Source organism: Hylaeus volcanicus, chromosome 8 (assembly GCF_026283585.1).
Source record: "Hylaeus volcanicus isolate JK05 chromosome 8, UHH_iyHylVolc1.0_haploid, whole genome shotgun sequence".
Lineage (NCBI taxonomy): Eukaryota > Metazoa > Arthropoda > Insecta > Hymenoptera > Colletidae > Hylaeus > Hylaeus volcanicus.
The window spans coordinates 12,541,504-12,557,249 of NC_071983.1; the positions used below are offsets into that span (position 1 = coordinate 12,541,504).

The window sequence follows — 15,746 nt, forward strand, 5'->3', positions numbered from 1 at the left end:
TGGCACTTCGAGTTCCAAAGAAATGAAACCTAAAGGAAACCTAGTGGTGACTGAGAGTTACCTCTCGAGTGCAAACGGTTAAAAGTGTACTGTTAAAATTTGAGGAGGATATTCGAATTATTTCGACTTTCACAGCTGACCTAAAGCGATAGACGTAGTAACGAAATAAAATACGTGTAAAAGCTTTGAACACCTTTTTGCTTGAGACATCGTCTGGTTGCCAAGATTTAAAAAAATTTATCGAACCGATCTTTCTGAAATTTAAATATATCATTCTGTAACACGATGAGAAATATCTGTTTGCATATCGTAACTGTCTACGCAGGTGTAGAAATTCTCTTTTTCTGTAGGCGCACCTTCCAATTTTAGAAACCATTGGCATTGACCTACGGCTGCACCCGTAGCTCGGGTGCAGGGAACTGTGTTAAGTAGATTTCCACGTTGTAGGTCAGACGCAATAGAGATCAAACGATGCCTGTTCATTCCTATGGATACCTGTAATGGAATCTACAACGATGTACCCAGTCGTGGTTCAATCGACTTTTCCAATCCCACGCCATCGTGCATCGCACCGGCTAAGAAAGAGAGGGCAAAAGTGGATTCAGTGGGAGAAGAAACGACCTTGCAACTTTCAACGGCAAGGCTGCGCTTATTGCAGTTGGCATACCATCATAACGATCTCGGTACACTGCACCGGATGCCATCGTAACTGCTTCTTCGTTGGGGTGGAACCTCACCTTTCCTCTCTTACCAACCACTTTGCTAGTTAAGAGAATGGTCGTTTTATACGTTGACCGAAAAGAAAGCACTTTTAGGAATTCATTCCAAGTAAACGACGCAGTCAACCTGTTCGAGGTTTTTACTATGAAATTAGTATCTATTTAGAACGCGAAACTACTTTGCTTTTAGTGGACGAAGCGAATAATGCCAGCGATGTTGTTATTTGGAGAAGAAATAGTGCCTTTGTGGTGGAAAGAGTGTAAGTACATTTCAAATTGAGCCACAGTGGTTATAGAAAATATTCGTACACCGATCATTTTTCGAACAAAACTATGCGAAATTGTAATTTATTAACTTTTTTTTTTATAAGCAACGATAATTTATATTTTAAATATTCCAAATCTATGAATATAGTGATGCTACAGTGTCCTCTAATAATCTTATATGTTTGTAAATATTCTACGTATTCTAGGAAATCTTTAGAATAGATACAGTGCAAAAAAAATTAGTTATTTATATAAGTAGCGAAATTAACAAGAAAAAAACAATAAATCGATAGAAATATAAAAGCAATAAGTATTCGTACAGTTGTTAAATTTTTAAAACTTCGGTAAACAGAAAGGAATTTATATTAATTTATAAATAATTAATACTTCGTGGGATTTTCTTTTTTCAAGGAAAGGAAAATTCATTTTTTGTCCAAGCAATTAGGCATGCATTTGTTTATTACTAGACACACGGTTTGTTATCTTCTCGACTTCCTCTTCAATTGCCTTGCTATCGTCTGATTTTCTGCTTGTAACGAGAGGCAAGCTGTATCAAAGATATCACCTATAAAGTAATTTGACACCAAGAGCTTCTCTATCGAGCTGCTTTTATAGTTTCAAGGAATAGCCAGTCGTTATTTTGCGCTCATAACCAAAACTGGTTCGATTAAAGTGGCCATTGCAAGAGCGCCAAGGTCCTCCCTTCGTTCTCTCGTCTCGCGAAGATGAGGCACCTTGGATCGATCAACTTCGACTGTGCTTCGTAATGTACAATGAGATTTTATCTTTTTTTTTCACTATGAGATTTATGACATCTCGATTGGAATAGATGACACGATTGACCGTGTTTGAATACAGCAGTCTCATCACGAGATACTGTATCTCATCTTCAAAGTGTATTGGCAATATATAAGATTAATAAAGGACATTGTAGCATCATTATCTTTATAAATTTGGAATATTTAAAATGTAAATCGAATTAATTTTATTAGAAACACATAGATTCAGAAAATATACTATAATATTTTTTGTGGGCCACAACGTGAGACATTCCCTTCGCCTTCCTAATTAAAAGTACTGTATATATAAATAGAATACAGGAGAGCATTCCAAATCTCCAACAAATAAGATACATTTAACCAGATAAAAACCTCGTGCAAAAATAATACTTCAAAGAACAAAAAAAAAACTCGCGGACCATTCTAGCAATAGCGAAGTTTCTCATCGTCGGAGATCTTGCAAAATATAACCAACAAATGATATAGACTTACAATTAGGACGCCATTAAGGCAGGATTCCTCTATGATACTTTGATTGGAATAAATGGCTTTCGACGACGTTTCGAACGATCATCTCACTTTCTTCACAGTTTTTCTATTCTTGATCACTACATACGAGGATGACAAACTGTGTAGTTAGTACACGACGCCTAACTGTGCACTCCGATTTCCTGAATCGTAGATAGCGATTCCCCGAACAATTGATTTTAATTCGAGGCCACGCGTTTCAAGCATACAGTTACACACGCCTGTCTTCCTTTTTTGCTGTCAATCTTCCTTGTCTCTCGCCAAGAAAAGTGAATTTGTCGCGTTTTCTATCCAAAAAGAAACTCTATTGCTAACAGAAAGAAAATACAAGAATTAGAACCGTTCATTCCAAATTAACCCATGCCTATCTCATATAAAAATAGTCCAGCTCCCTTAAGCGACGAACGTAACAAAAAAATTACAACAGATTGTCTATTATTTGACTGCACCGAAGATAATACATTTCATACAATATACAAGACGAAGCTTCTTAAAGACAGCCTCGAGATCGAAAAAGTACAAGATTTACCGAATTTTATGAACGAAACCAACTTGGCTATCAAAGTTTGATGCACTACCTGCTATTAACTTCAACGAGTCGAACTACTTTTATTTTTTTATCAATTTAATTTTTGAAACCTTGTACAAAGTTTATATCAGCTATACAATTTCCATGTTTTATACATTAATAATATAACTGAATATTGATACCATACAATAGAAACACTCGAGTATACGTACAAATGTACAAACACTCATGCAGTCGATCCCATAAATATTCGTGAGAAATAAGCTTATGTGATTGATACTTAATTAAATAGCACTCGAGTGAAGTTTTGTTAAAATCCTCCGCCAAATAAATCCACGGAACAACTAACTTAAGTAAATCACCAAATCCAATTATTTAAAACCCTGTCAATGAAGTCAAATATGATTACTCCGCTTAACAAAATATGGATCTATAAAAAAAATAGCTTTTTTACAACAAAATAGATTTTTCACCTCGAAAAAAATCAGAAATATGAGGTTGTATTGAAATTAATGACGATAGTTTAAAGTGATTATTTCATTGTGCGTATTTATAATATTCTTCTAGTTTTTCCAATAATCAAATAGTCGATGCGACGTTAAACTCATATTAGAAAAAAGGAAGAAAATGAAAAAAAAAGGAAAATGATCGAAGTCATAATAATTGACGTGTACAGCGAACGCTGATGCCGATGATTCACGTACTCATTGAACGCATTATAGCTGAGCGAGTCAATGCCGTTTACGGAGATGATCGTTACATTAATCTTATAGACGATGAACTGGCTCCATCGAGTATAATGAGCGGTTCCTCGAGGTCGTTGTACCGACTTTACGATTGTTGAACTCGATACAAGCTGACATTAATTAAATCCTTAGTTTGGCGACTGGACCCGGACGCCGAATTCGACTTCCGGGTGCCAGCGGACTACAGAACCGTTAAATCACAGGTTTCACGCGTGGACGTACAATTATCGGCGATTTTAAAGGTGTATTCGCCGCCACCCAGTGTTTTGTTTTTAAGAACGTCAAAATAGAGTACACGAATCCGGTTGATGTCATAACTTGGATCTCTGTTGACAGGTGTGCTTTCGTGGTATTTGATTGTTTCAGTTTTTCTTAACACATTCGCGACCGCTTACGTCAATTCACGTCGCTTCAAATGCTATTCCTGGTTACGAAAAAATTGTGAAAATCTTTTTATTTTATACGTTATATATTTACAGCATCCATATTTCAAAACATATTTTGTAACGAGTTAACCGTGTTTTTTCCTTGATCCTGTATTGCTTTTAACTTCTCAGCCTTCTAATAGATCCTTATCATTCTCAAAACTCCTGTTAACCCATTCACTGCCAGGCAAATTTAAAACTTTTTGCCTTGGACGCCAAGATTTAATACAGATGTTCAATCTCGGTTATTATTTTGATAATAAAAAGTGATATTAAATTTGTCGTTGTAAAAAGAAATTCTACGGATCTTCTTTTACAATAATTCGTGACTAAAAAGGCTACGGACTTATCCCTTGAGTAATTGCAATCAATTTGAACTACGAGACATCTCATAGTTGGTAACGAATGGGTTGAAGTTTCGTTTATGGAAGAAAGATGATTTTCTGAGAAAACCACAAGGTTTGCAACGAAGTCCTTGAAAGGTCCCAAGACTCTCGTGGCTTCTTTAGGCTGTCTCGTTCCCTACTCGACTAAGGTAGACGGCAGAGTAGTCTGCATCGGCTTGCAAATAAGTCGTGTAACTTCTTAATGGCCTGTCGTTACCTCCGCGGTCTTTCTCAACGCCTCAGCGTCGTTTACGTCGCGTTTCGGACATCCAATTACACTTGTGTTTGCCTGCTAAATACTTGCGATTGTTGATCGTCGGCGGTCTCGAGCAAAACGACCATAAATTGTCGGCGACGCGCTGCTGGCGGTAAATTATCACTCAAACTAACGAGGTATCATGCATTCCCTTCATGCATTAAGTAGAAGGACTCTTTGGAAATTATATTTAACGAAGGTCAGCAGAGTTTGATTATAAGGCATTATTTTCAAGAATCCACTATTATCGAAATGCTTTAGATTTCGGACGCGACACGAAGTATATTTTTACTTGTTTGACATTCAACTTTACTGATTTGTACTTGGGTTGAGTGAAAAGTAATGTATTTGACATTTTTAACTTTGACCAAAATCAAGGTATTCGAGTGAGAAACAAAAATAACGCTTCAAACTTACTGATTTATTTAATGTATTTATTTAACGACTAATTATTACTATTATTACCACTATTTAATCACTTGAGATTTCAGATTGATAACGTATTTTTATTAAACTAGAATATAGTCCGATTCAGTAGTTCCAGAGATTACCTGTTACATATAAACTTTGAGAAATTCTCGCCCTCGAGAAATGGACTCAGAGAAATGTTCATGTTCGTTAAATCAATTTTTTAAAAATGCCAGATGATTCTGTACGACGAGACGAAACTTTTTTATATTTACAATTTATTCATAGGTCGCTTAGTTTCGAAAATAAAAACTGAAAAGTTAGAAGTTTGTTGCAAAAATTGAATTGAATTTCAGGAAGAAGGTCTTTTAAGTTTTCAATTTTTATCTCTGAAACTAAACGTCTTACGAATAAACTGTAAATATAAAAAAGTTCTATTTTGTCATTCTCCATAAGCTGATGTTTTTTTTACATTCATTTGTTCGACTGTTGTTGTTTTTTTTTCTTAAAGACAACAGCAATAGAATACGACCAGTACGGGATCTCAAGAAAAAGGTCTTCGAAGGTTTTAATTTTTATCTCTGAAACTAAACGTCGCATGAATAAACTGTACATATAAAAAAGTTTCGTTTTATCATTCTCTACAAGTTGATATTTTTTTTTTAAAGTTACACCTTCACGCCTCTTAGAATTTCCAGCAAAGATCGTCCCGTAGTCAAAGGGTTAACATAATTAATTTGTATCGGTTTTTTGAATAATAATGTCACGTCTTCGATCTGTTTGGGTAATTTTAATCGCAGAAAATATCACCGACAGTAATCTCCGAAGAAGTTTTCCTCGTCGATTCTAGAGCAGTTTGGCTTCCGACAGAGTTGCTTGGAATGCAACCTGCGAAGCGATCCTGCTGTTTTTCGCGCGATCCCCGGTGAATCGGGAACATCGTCAGCGGGATAAGATCGATTTGTATTCAAAGAACGGACCTTATGCGAACGGGGTCTGTACCTTCGCCGTACGAAATGTTTCATTCAACGGGGAAAGGTGCTTCACCCAAATCGTGAGGACCGTTTGCGTTAAACCGAGCATCACAGACACAGGCTAATTTCCACAAAATCGTGGTTAAAAGCCTCAATAAAGAACACAATATCTGCATTCACGTTTTTCTATTTATAAATGTGTTTCATTTGTTTTGTAAAATAACCCCTATTTTTCTTTAAAGCTCAATCGTTTCAAGAATTTTCGATATTTCTGTTTGATTCTAGCCTGCGCCATAGTTACACTCATTATGAATACGAAACTATGTCACTGGTTTGCTTGGTTTTTTTTAAGTGCGTAACTGTCACGTCGGTTATTGCACTGAATCCATACATCACGATACAATTATTTCTATTCCTCTTGAAATAACTTCACTTCACGTAACTCCTTAATTTTGGTTTAGTTCGCGTTATCGTAATTCTGTACGTTCATTAGATATACGTTAGTCTTATCTTTTGTACACGTCTGCTGGGCCCCACTGGCCCCCATCTAGTTAGGGTACCCCGGGGTTGCTAAGCCCGTACTGTAGCATCAAACACCGCTACAGCCCCTGAGGCCTATTAGACCATCTAAAGTAGCCCGTTTTGCCAAAGAATCGTTTAATATTTCCAAAATGATAAACGGTTATAAAGGAAATTGAATTTAAAGTATATCGTTAATAATTTGAAAAATAGAAAAAAATCCTCCTACAAATTTATTAATTGTAACATAATTTTGTATGTTTATCGATTTATGTTAAAAATCTATTTTCTGAGACGCGGCTTGCGATTTGAAATCTCTGAAAGTCGACATTAATCATTCCAGAGATGTATTTTGTTAAGATGCGGTTCAGTATGGAAAGACGAAATGTGAAAGTTAGGGTGTAGAAACTGAAATTGAACGCCGCGTAAGATTAGAAAGGCAATGGTATTCCTACGCTTCTTTATAGAACAAACAGGAGTCTGGTAATTGATGGTAAACGCACCATAAAAAGCGCGGAACGTCTTCTAGCTGACTTAGCGCTACCCGATACCCACGTACTCGCGTGTACTTCGCAGACCTACTCTCCATTCAATAAATTCGCGTCCTCGTTTGAACACGAGCCGATTCACTCCAATGTCACGATCGCCGACACTGACATTGACTCTACTCGCTGAAGTTATGTCACAGCGCTCTCTCTTTCTCTTCAGCTGGAGTCGCAAGCGCGAGTCCAGCGAAGCCGCATTCCCAGGTTATGTCACCATTCATGCAATCCTCTTTTCACTCCAACAAGGAGGAGAAGGATCGTGGAAGCGTGCCCTGTGGTCCGGGTAGTTCAACTTCTCAACTTTGAAGTCAGCTATTTTCCTCTCTCGAACCAGGGACGCATCTACCATGAATTTAATCAAGCTTCGTCTTCAGGATCCCGTATAGAAACAACCTGAAGCGCTCTCATTTACTGATTTTTTCATTTATCTAGTTCAACAGTATAAAACAATAATTTCTTTCATTTTGAGATTTGGTATAGTTCGCGTAGTTAGCTTTAATTCGTCAATTCGTTAATTCGTTTAATTTTATTTTAAGATGCAAGTCAAACTGCTTAGTTGGTGTCAGACCTAAGCATAAGATATTTGATTTTATGGAACAGTTTGTACGTCGATTTTCTTAATGTAACTAGCGTTACGAACCGTGGAATATAAATATTTTGTTGTGAAGAGATAGCGAGTTTGTGTAAATTACTTTCTAATTTTCTGATAATTTTATAATAACTTTATTTCCAAACGCGAATCACAATCCTGGAATCGTGTCAGACCTGAACTTACAATATTTGTTTTGTTGATTTTTTTTTTTTTTAAGTACTACTCCCCAAAAGCATAGAAGACAGTTTTAGTTGTTTTTGAAAAATGACGTGGTTCGTGGAGATAACCGTCTCATTTTGTCATAATTTTATTTAAAACTTCATTCGGAAGTACACGTTGAACTACTGGAATCGTGACTGATCGGATAATGAGCATAAAGTATTTAATTTTGTGAATTAATCTATTTGTATATTTTAAAATTTATCTACTATTTAAAAGCATAGAAAATAAATTTGTGTATTTGTGAAAAATGATTCGTACAAACGGGTTTCTCATATTGAACATTTAACCACCAATTTTTAAACATTCTATGCAATTTGTAAAATAACGTTTAAAATAAAAGAAGTTTAATAACTTTACTTGTTGAAAATTTTAGTGGGTACAACCACGTTACAGTATTTAAATAAAAAATTATTGAAATAAAAGAACAGTTAATGTTCTTAAGTACAAGATATGTTCTAAGTACTAAACCTTAAGTGACAATAGTTGGCACACTCTATATTTCCAAATATACAGGGTAATCTTCTGTTTAGCAATTGGGTAATAATTCGAGCAGGATTATCTAATAATAGTGGCAAAATTTCTGTAAAAATCTGTGCATACTTGCGACTATTTAATACTCCATCAATAAAATGAGAACCAATTGTTTTATTATTAAGAATACCGGCCTAGACGTTTAGCGACCAATGAAGTTCATCGTGCAGTGTTCAATATTTGCTTGTAATATCGTAACAAAGCGTTTATAAAGAAACTTCATGTATCATTTTTTTATTGTTCCTACTTGTAGATCGTGCTCCTACAATCTTGTCGGAAAAGTAGGAAACACCCTTTACATGAAATAACCTAAACAAATAAGAAGAAAATTTCGCACCTCGTACACGCCTCGTCTCCATGAACTTAATCAAGCTTAAGAGCTTCAGTAAGAGTTCAAAATGCTCTAATCTTTTAATTTATTTAGTTCAGAAGGATTGAAGAAAAATCTTTTTTTCTCTCGAGTAATGGTGTGGTGGACAGTAATTCGATTTCGGTCTCGATAATTTCAGATTCACCACTGTCTCGAACACCCGTTTGCACGTATTCAAGTCCTGCGTCCTTTCGGCTCGTCAGGATTTATCGTTCCATCTTTCGACGGCTGTGTACGCGAGTCTCGAGCAGTCGTAGGTCGTGGACGGTGCAATTCGTTACGTGGTTGCGCAGCATCTCCGTCGACGATAGTATTTATGGCACTGGATCGAGTGCACCACGTTGTATCGCATATTGCGCATAGGCGGAGGTCCTGCGAGAGTAATAGAGGCGCGCGTATCCCGTGGCTGATTAATAGGCAGAGACTTACAGGACTTTATGTCGCCGACGATCCGTAACCTAGTGAATCATTTCGATTCGAATCGAACTGCCGAGCACGAATATTATACATACAAAAGGAAAAATGATGTTTGAAATAATAAATCATTTTCCACTGCCTTAATTGGGCTTTAAAAGCAACTTGGAGATGGCAATCGGATAAGTGTTCTCTTCTAAAGCATAGCAAATGACTAACATTCAAAAAACCATTTTTATATTTCTATTTACTGATATCGAAATTTTTATGGAATTTCTGTACACATTAAATTTGTTTTTGTAAAATCTGTGGCAATTTTCATTCAACAAGTTCCGTATTAACCTGAAAAATGCGTTCAATCTTTTCAAGGATACGAATACATGTATGTATGTGTAGTTTTCAACCAAATTTAAATAATTAAATTCAAATATTAACCTGATTTATATAACTTTTATTTCAATAATTTTTTATTTAAATACTGTAACGTGGTTGTACCCACTAAAATTTTCGACAAGTATTCATAATTAAATTCACGAATGAAGTGACTTGGCAACATAATTAGAAAATGGATAAATATTGGTTTGCATATTTATTTATTTTCAGCAAAATAATCGTCTTTAAGAACGCTCTAATGAAATTAATGTAAAAGAATCGAAGAAGACCTGTATTTTATGTGAAAACCAATCAAATTATTTCAAAGTAATTCCTCGTTTGGACAAACTGTTCTAAATAGGATAATCTTGACTGTCGATCATAAAGCGTAATATTGCAAAGTAAAATTGTGATGCAGTATTTTTGTCTTCGAGTACAACAAGACTACAGTAATCGTTGAAAATGACGCTCTATCATATTTAGCACTTTGACGAAGAAACAAAGAGAATGAATTCTGAAGGCGAGATGCTAGTGAGATTGTGAAAATAAATATTACCACAAATGTTTCAGCCTCGTGACAATTTTCACGACTATTAAATTATATTAGCCTGACGATCAACGTAAGGCATGCACGCAAAAAATCAACTTCTAACAGTTTCCGAAGCAGAATTATTAAAACTTCTAAATTTGATGGTGCGAAAGTTATTTACGAAATAAATTGTTCGATCATTTTGAAGAAAACGCTAAGAAAATGCGTCGAAGATCCTTACGTGTGAGTACGTATTGCAAGCGAAGGTGTGGGAGAAAGGATTCCTCGATTGGTCCTTTTTCTACGCTTCATCTCGATAAACCGCAGGAATTGTGGACTCGCACCAGACCTTAGGAGATACGGTCTCTGATGTGCAACGAGATAAACACACGGAATAATATCTTCTGACAGGGGTCAACGTTCCGCAGGAATCGATACTCACGATTGCACTTCTAGAAATTCTCGTCTCTACCGTATCACCGAAGGTTATAAGCTACCGTCGTTAGCGAGGGTCATTCCACTTTTGCGCTCGATGACCGAGGTTATGTTGAAACTGTGATAAAATGGTTTACACTACGTATGAAAATAGGGGAGGTTTGAGCCATCATTTTGTTACTTCTGAAAGTGTTCAAAAGCCGCAAGTTGTCAAAGATGGCAGTTTTATAAACTAACAAGTTGTATTATCGAAAAAATACAAATATTTCTAATGTCTTTACGTATCGAATCTAAAGTTGGTTGAAGAGAAATTTTTTACTATTGAAACAAAAATAAATTAGAGCTCGTGCTTTTAACAATTATGGAGACAATAATTCTACTAAAAATTTAAAAAAAAAAAACTTCTTTTTTAATAAACGTTTTTCGTAAAAGTAAATAAAGCAGTCAATTTGAAAAGTTTGTTTTTTTAAACGCAATTTAAATATTTAAAATGTTAAAAATAGCAAAATGATGACTTGAATTTCCCCCGTTTCTATTTGGACTGCAACCTGGTTTAATTTTAACAAAATCCACTCAGAGAATTATGTTTCTGCAACATAATTGAATAGAAAAAGGTTACCTGAAAGCATCAAGTCTTTTCAATTAAAACAGAAAAGTCAAGGTTCGTATATGAAACTTTATAAATTGTTGGACACTCTTTACTTAAAGGAATATGATGGAACCCAGGCACTGGAATAAAGAACAATTCGCAGTTTATTTAATGAAAGTTGGTTACATGATGATGGAAAATTATAACAGATTGAGCGCCCCTATATCGCCAGTAATTTTTTTAATGCTTTTTTAATTATTAAATATTTTGCTCAAATTGATGACATCCAAGTCGGAGACAAACATTGCACTTATCGGTGACAGAATGAGTGGCTGATCGACATTGAACGTCTGTAACGTCTTCACATGCGTGCACTATCTTTCGTTTGGATGATTGAAGATCATTAATAGGCGCATCATACACTTCTTGTTTGAATGTACCCCGCACAAGGAAGTCTAATGGCATTAAATCTGGCGTATCATTTACTGTATGCTTCTCTTTACAAACAAAAGCGTATCAATGATCTTCAAACCAAGGAAAGGGACATTTCGACATTATTCATTCTTACAATTCTGTAACTTTCGAAGTTACCCTTGAAACGAAATGTTTGCGAGCATATTTCTAGAGGAAATTTTTCTTTGTTCTGGAATCCTGAATTCATCTTTCGAGTTTGGCCATTTAATCCAGGAACACCCTGTAGAACGCGAATATATATATATTTTTGCAAAAATAATAGTCTTTCGAAAACTTAGTGTTCCTAACGATCAACGAAAACTGCCAACTTTATTTCAAGCATCTAAAACATCAGAAACCGCAAAATGATGACTTAAATCTTCCCTATTATCGCTTGTATCGCAACATATTCTAATTTTGCGCAAAACGGCCCGTAACTGTTCCGAGGACAACGAAATCTCACGAGGCACGAGAAGACATATGCGAAAGACGGAACGTTAGAAGCTTGTTCATTCACCGAACACATCGAATTCGATTTCCTTATTCCGCTCACGATAACGTTGATTTACGGTTTCGCTAAAAGAATCGATCGGCTTGGATCATTAAAGGCGTGTCGGAAATCAATGCTGCCGTAACTGTACACGCGGATAACCCGAGCTCGTGGGTATTCAAATCGTCATTCCGACACGTGTAACATCTAGCGAATGACCGCGGCCGCCGATCAAAAAAATCGAGGCCACGGATCGGTCTCGCGGGAAGGGCACGGCCAACGTGGAAATGGTTTTGATCCTGAACCATCGATGATGTGAGAATTATTCCAAGCAAGGTCAGGGGATTCGATAGTTAAGTCCTGCGACAGCCAACGACGGGGAAGGTTGGACGTGTGCCAACCAGGACGTAGGAGTAACTGTGCGGTTGCTTATCTTTGCCCGTTTATGCGAAATTCTCGACTGAGGAAATCCACGCCTCTCGTCCCAGAAAACGATGCGGATTACGTCACGCTGTATTATCCCGTTAAGATGAGAGGGCTCTCACGTGCCACCGGATACCGGTTCGCGATCGTTATTGGTTCGCCGTTTGGAAATCGAGGAATCGAACAGGGTCCTCTCCCTCATCCTCTGGTTAATTAGCCCCTTGTCGTACCGTTTATTCCGAGATAAAGACCAACGTTCGCTAAACGTATAAAAAACCACGATTGTAACAGTACTTTCATTGGACACATTACCGCCGAGATTGTTTAGGGTTTAGCCATTATTTCTGTAAGCTGCTAACTTGAAACTTGACACCGCGTGCTCACCAGCGAGATTTATGTTTGGCCTGAAACTGTGACCACCGGACCAACTCGTGACATTCGTGTTTAGTCCGGATGCGTGACCACGCGTGAGACTCGTTGAACTACAGCAAGGGGTTAAGCGCAATTGGCACCGCGTGTCAAACCTAGGCGGACAAGCAACTCCAAACGATTTCATGATTATTTGATATACAGTACAGCTAATATAAAATGATTTAATACACAAATTGATATATGAAATCTTCGCATTTTAAAATACTTTTTTTGTAAAATAGTCTAACTTTGGAAATGCGTCTTTTTTTTGTATTATTAGACTCGATTATAAATTCTTATAGCTTTCTTGAAGCGTTGACACCGCTGCAAACATAAAGGATTTATTCCTGAAAATTGTTACACTAGAGAACAAAATATGTTTCTTACTATCAGAGGGAAGCAGAAAACCTCGTCGTTGAAACGTCTCATAAAAGTGTACGAGCATAAATTCTTTTTATTTTAATCATTGAACGATAATAGCTACCCACTACTTTCTTAACAAAAATGGAACCATTGAAAAATGCAGTTTAAAGCATTAACATAGAACTTCATTACAACTTCAACGTCATCTATTCATGCCCTTTGTTGATATAGACTTAATGAGTATTATTTAAACATACCGTGTTTTTATTACTCACATTATAGTAATATAGAAGTTCAAATAACGCCATGATATGCGAATAACGAAATGAATACCATAAACAATCATTGTCGCCTTTCAGTCGTCGCTAAGTTTTCGTGGCGACTGAAAGTTACGCCTCGAGTACAAAGGGTTAATACGATGTTTCCTTGTATGTTACAGACGAGCTAGACGCGAAACATGTGGATAGACCTGCGAACACTTGGCTTACTGGTAACACTGATTTCGACAACGTTCACGGACGCTGGTAAGAGGCTCGTTCGCTCGAGAACCTTAACATCAAATCGCTTCGGAATATTCATGGCCCGAGGTGGACTCTGCGCGAAAAATGCGCAACGAAGTCTTTTCATCTTAAAAAGCGCGCGAGCAATCTATTTTCTTGACACGTTCATTTACAGCCCTGCTCAGGGAAGCACGTGACGCGCCTGCTGATCTTACGGAGCGTTGATAGTATTTTTTACTTTCCTACGTTCCCGTCAAGAGCATGTTGTTGTTGTTGTTGCTGCCGACGTCGTCAAACTGGTTTCGCGCGGGTTGCACAGCCTTGAATGCATCGATGGACGGTTCGGTGGCGAAAAAGTCAACGCGTTTGCTAATCTTGATGGATAAATCTCTGCCCGGAGCATTCGGCTGTCAATTTCACCCGAGAAGAAAATAGATATGATCGCTACTTTGATCAAACGGCCACGATCTATGTTACATCGACACATCGAACTAGCCATGCTTACGCACTTCGTAATTCGTTGAACCTTTTATGATTTTTAGGTCACCTCGACTATTATGGAAATCAACATAGTCAACGGCAAAATGATTTCGTGTGCACGGAGGAAGGATTTCATCCCGATCCTCGTGACTGTAGAGCGTACTACAGATGCGTCGATTGGGGCAACGGGAGTCCATTAACGACGTTTAAATTTGAGTGCGGCTACAATACGGTGTTCTCAAAGGACAGCGGCAACGTCTGTACTCACCCGAATGACAGCGGACGACCAGAGTGCGGGGGATACGATAACGAAATCGATTCGAATCTCCCCGACTCGCCGCAGACATCCTCCACACAATGGACAACGGAGGCAGTCGTTACCACCGCGCATTCAACGGCGCCGCCCACGACTACGACTCGGATTACAACCACAACCGGACGACCGCAAACATCGTACCAAACGACTACCAGCGGTACATCGACAACGCGCAGGCCTCCAGGAACAAGTGAGAATTCGGAGGATGCTGTTGGACAGGATACAGTTCAGTGCACCCGCGAAGGATTCCTCTCCGATCCGAATGACTGCAGGAAGTTCTACAGATGCGTCGACGAGGGATCCGGGAAATTTATAAAGTACGAGTTTACGTGCGGAACTGGAACGGTCTGGGATCCAGAAATTCAAGGGTGCAATCATGCTTGGGCGGTAACCCGAGAAGATTGCAGGGAAGGCTTAGAGCCGGGCGCCGGCGGTGTCGATAACAGTGGACAATGGAACGGAGATAACGGTGGACAATGGAATGGAGATACAGGAGATAACGGCGGACAATGGGATGGTGATACGGGTGATAACGGCGGACAATGGAACGGTGGTACAGGCAGCTCTGGTCAACCTGGAGATCCTAATGGTCAGCCTGGACAACCTGGTGATCCTAATGGCCAGCCAGGACAACCTGGTGATCCTAATGGCCAGCCAGGACAACCTGGTGATCCTAATGGACAGCCAGGACAATCTGGAACACCTGGCACACCAGGCACGCCTGGAACACCTGGAAGTCCAGGTAGCTCAGGTACATCTGGCACGCCTGCCACTTCTGGAACACCTGGTACTCCTGGAACACCTGGAACACCTGGGACTCCGGGCACACCCGGTACAACAGGCACACCCGGTACTCCTGGTACGCCTGGTACACCCGGTACTCCTGGCACACCCGGTACTTCGGGAACTCCCGGCACCTCTGGCACGCCTGGCACGCCTGGCACGCCTGGTACCCCAGGAACTCCCGGCACACCCGGTACTTCTGGAACTCCTGGTACTCCTGGCACACCTGGCAGCCCAGGAACACCCGGAACATCAGGAACTCCTGGCACTCCTGGCACACCCGGTACTCCTGGTACGCCTGGTACTTCTGGAACTCCCGGCACTCCTGGCACACCAGGGACCCCAGGAACATCAGGAACTCCTGGTACTTCTGGTACTCCTGGTACACCTGG

General features: G+C 38.6%; 1 protein-coding gene across 1 annotated transcript in view; it reads left to right on the top strand.

The window, feature by feature from the left end:
- LOC128881014 (mucin-2-like) overlaps nt 1-15,746 on the top strand; it is a 32,020-nt gene that overhangs the window by 8,720 nt on the left and 7,554 nt on the right. The window contains 3 exon segments of the mRNA XM_054131651.1: nt 13,715-13,799; nt 14,318-14,699; nt 14,763-15,746. The exon segment at nt 14,763-15,746 is cut by the window's right edge and continues 326 nt beyond it. Coding sequence (XP_053987626.1) covers nt 13,733-13,799; nt 14,318-14,699; nt 14,763-15,746 — 1,433 coding nt within the window. The 5' untranslated portion in view covers nt 13,715-13,732.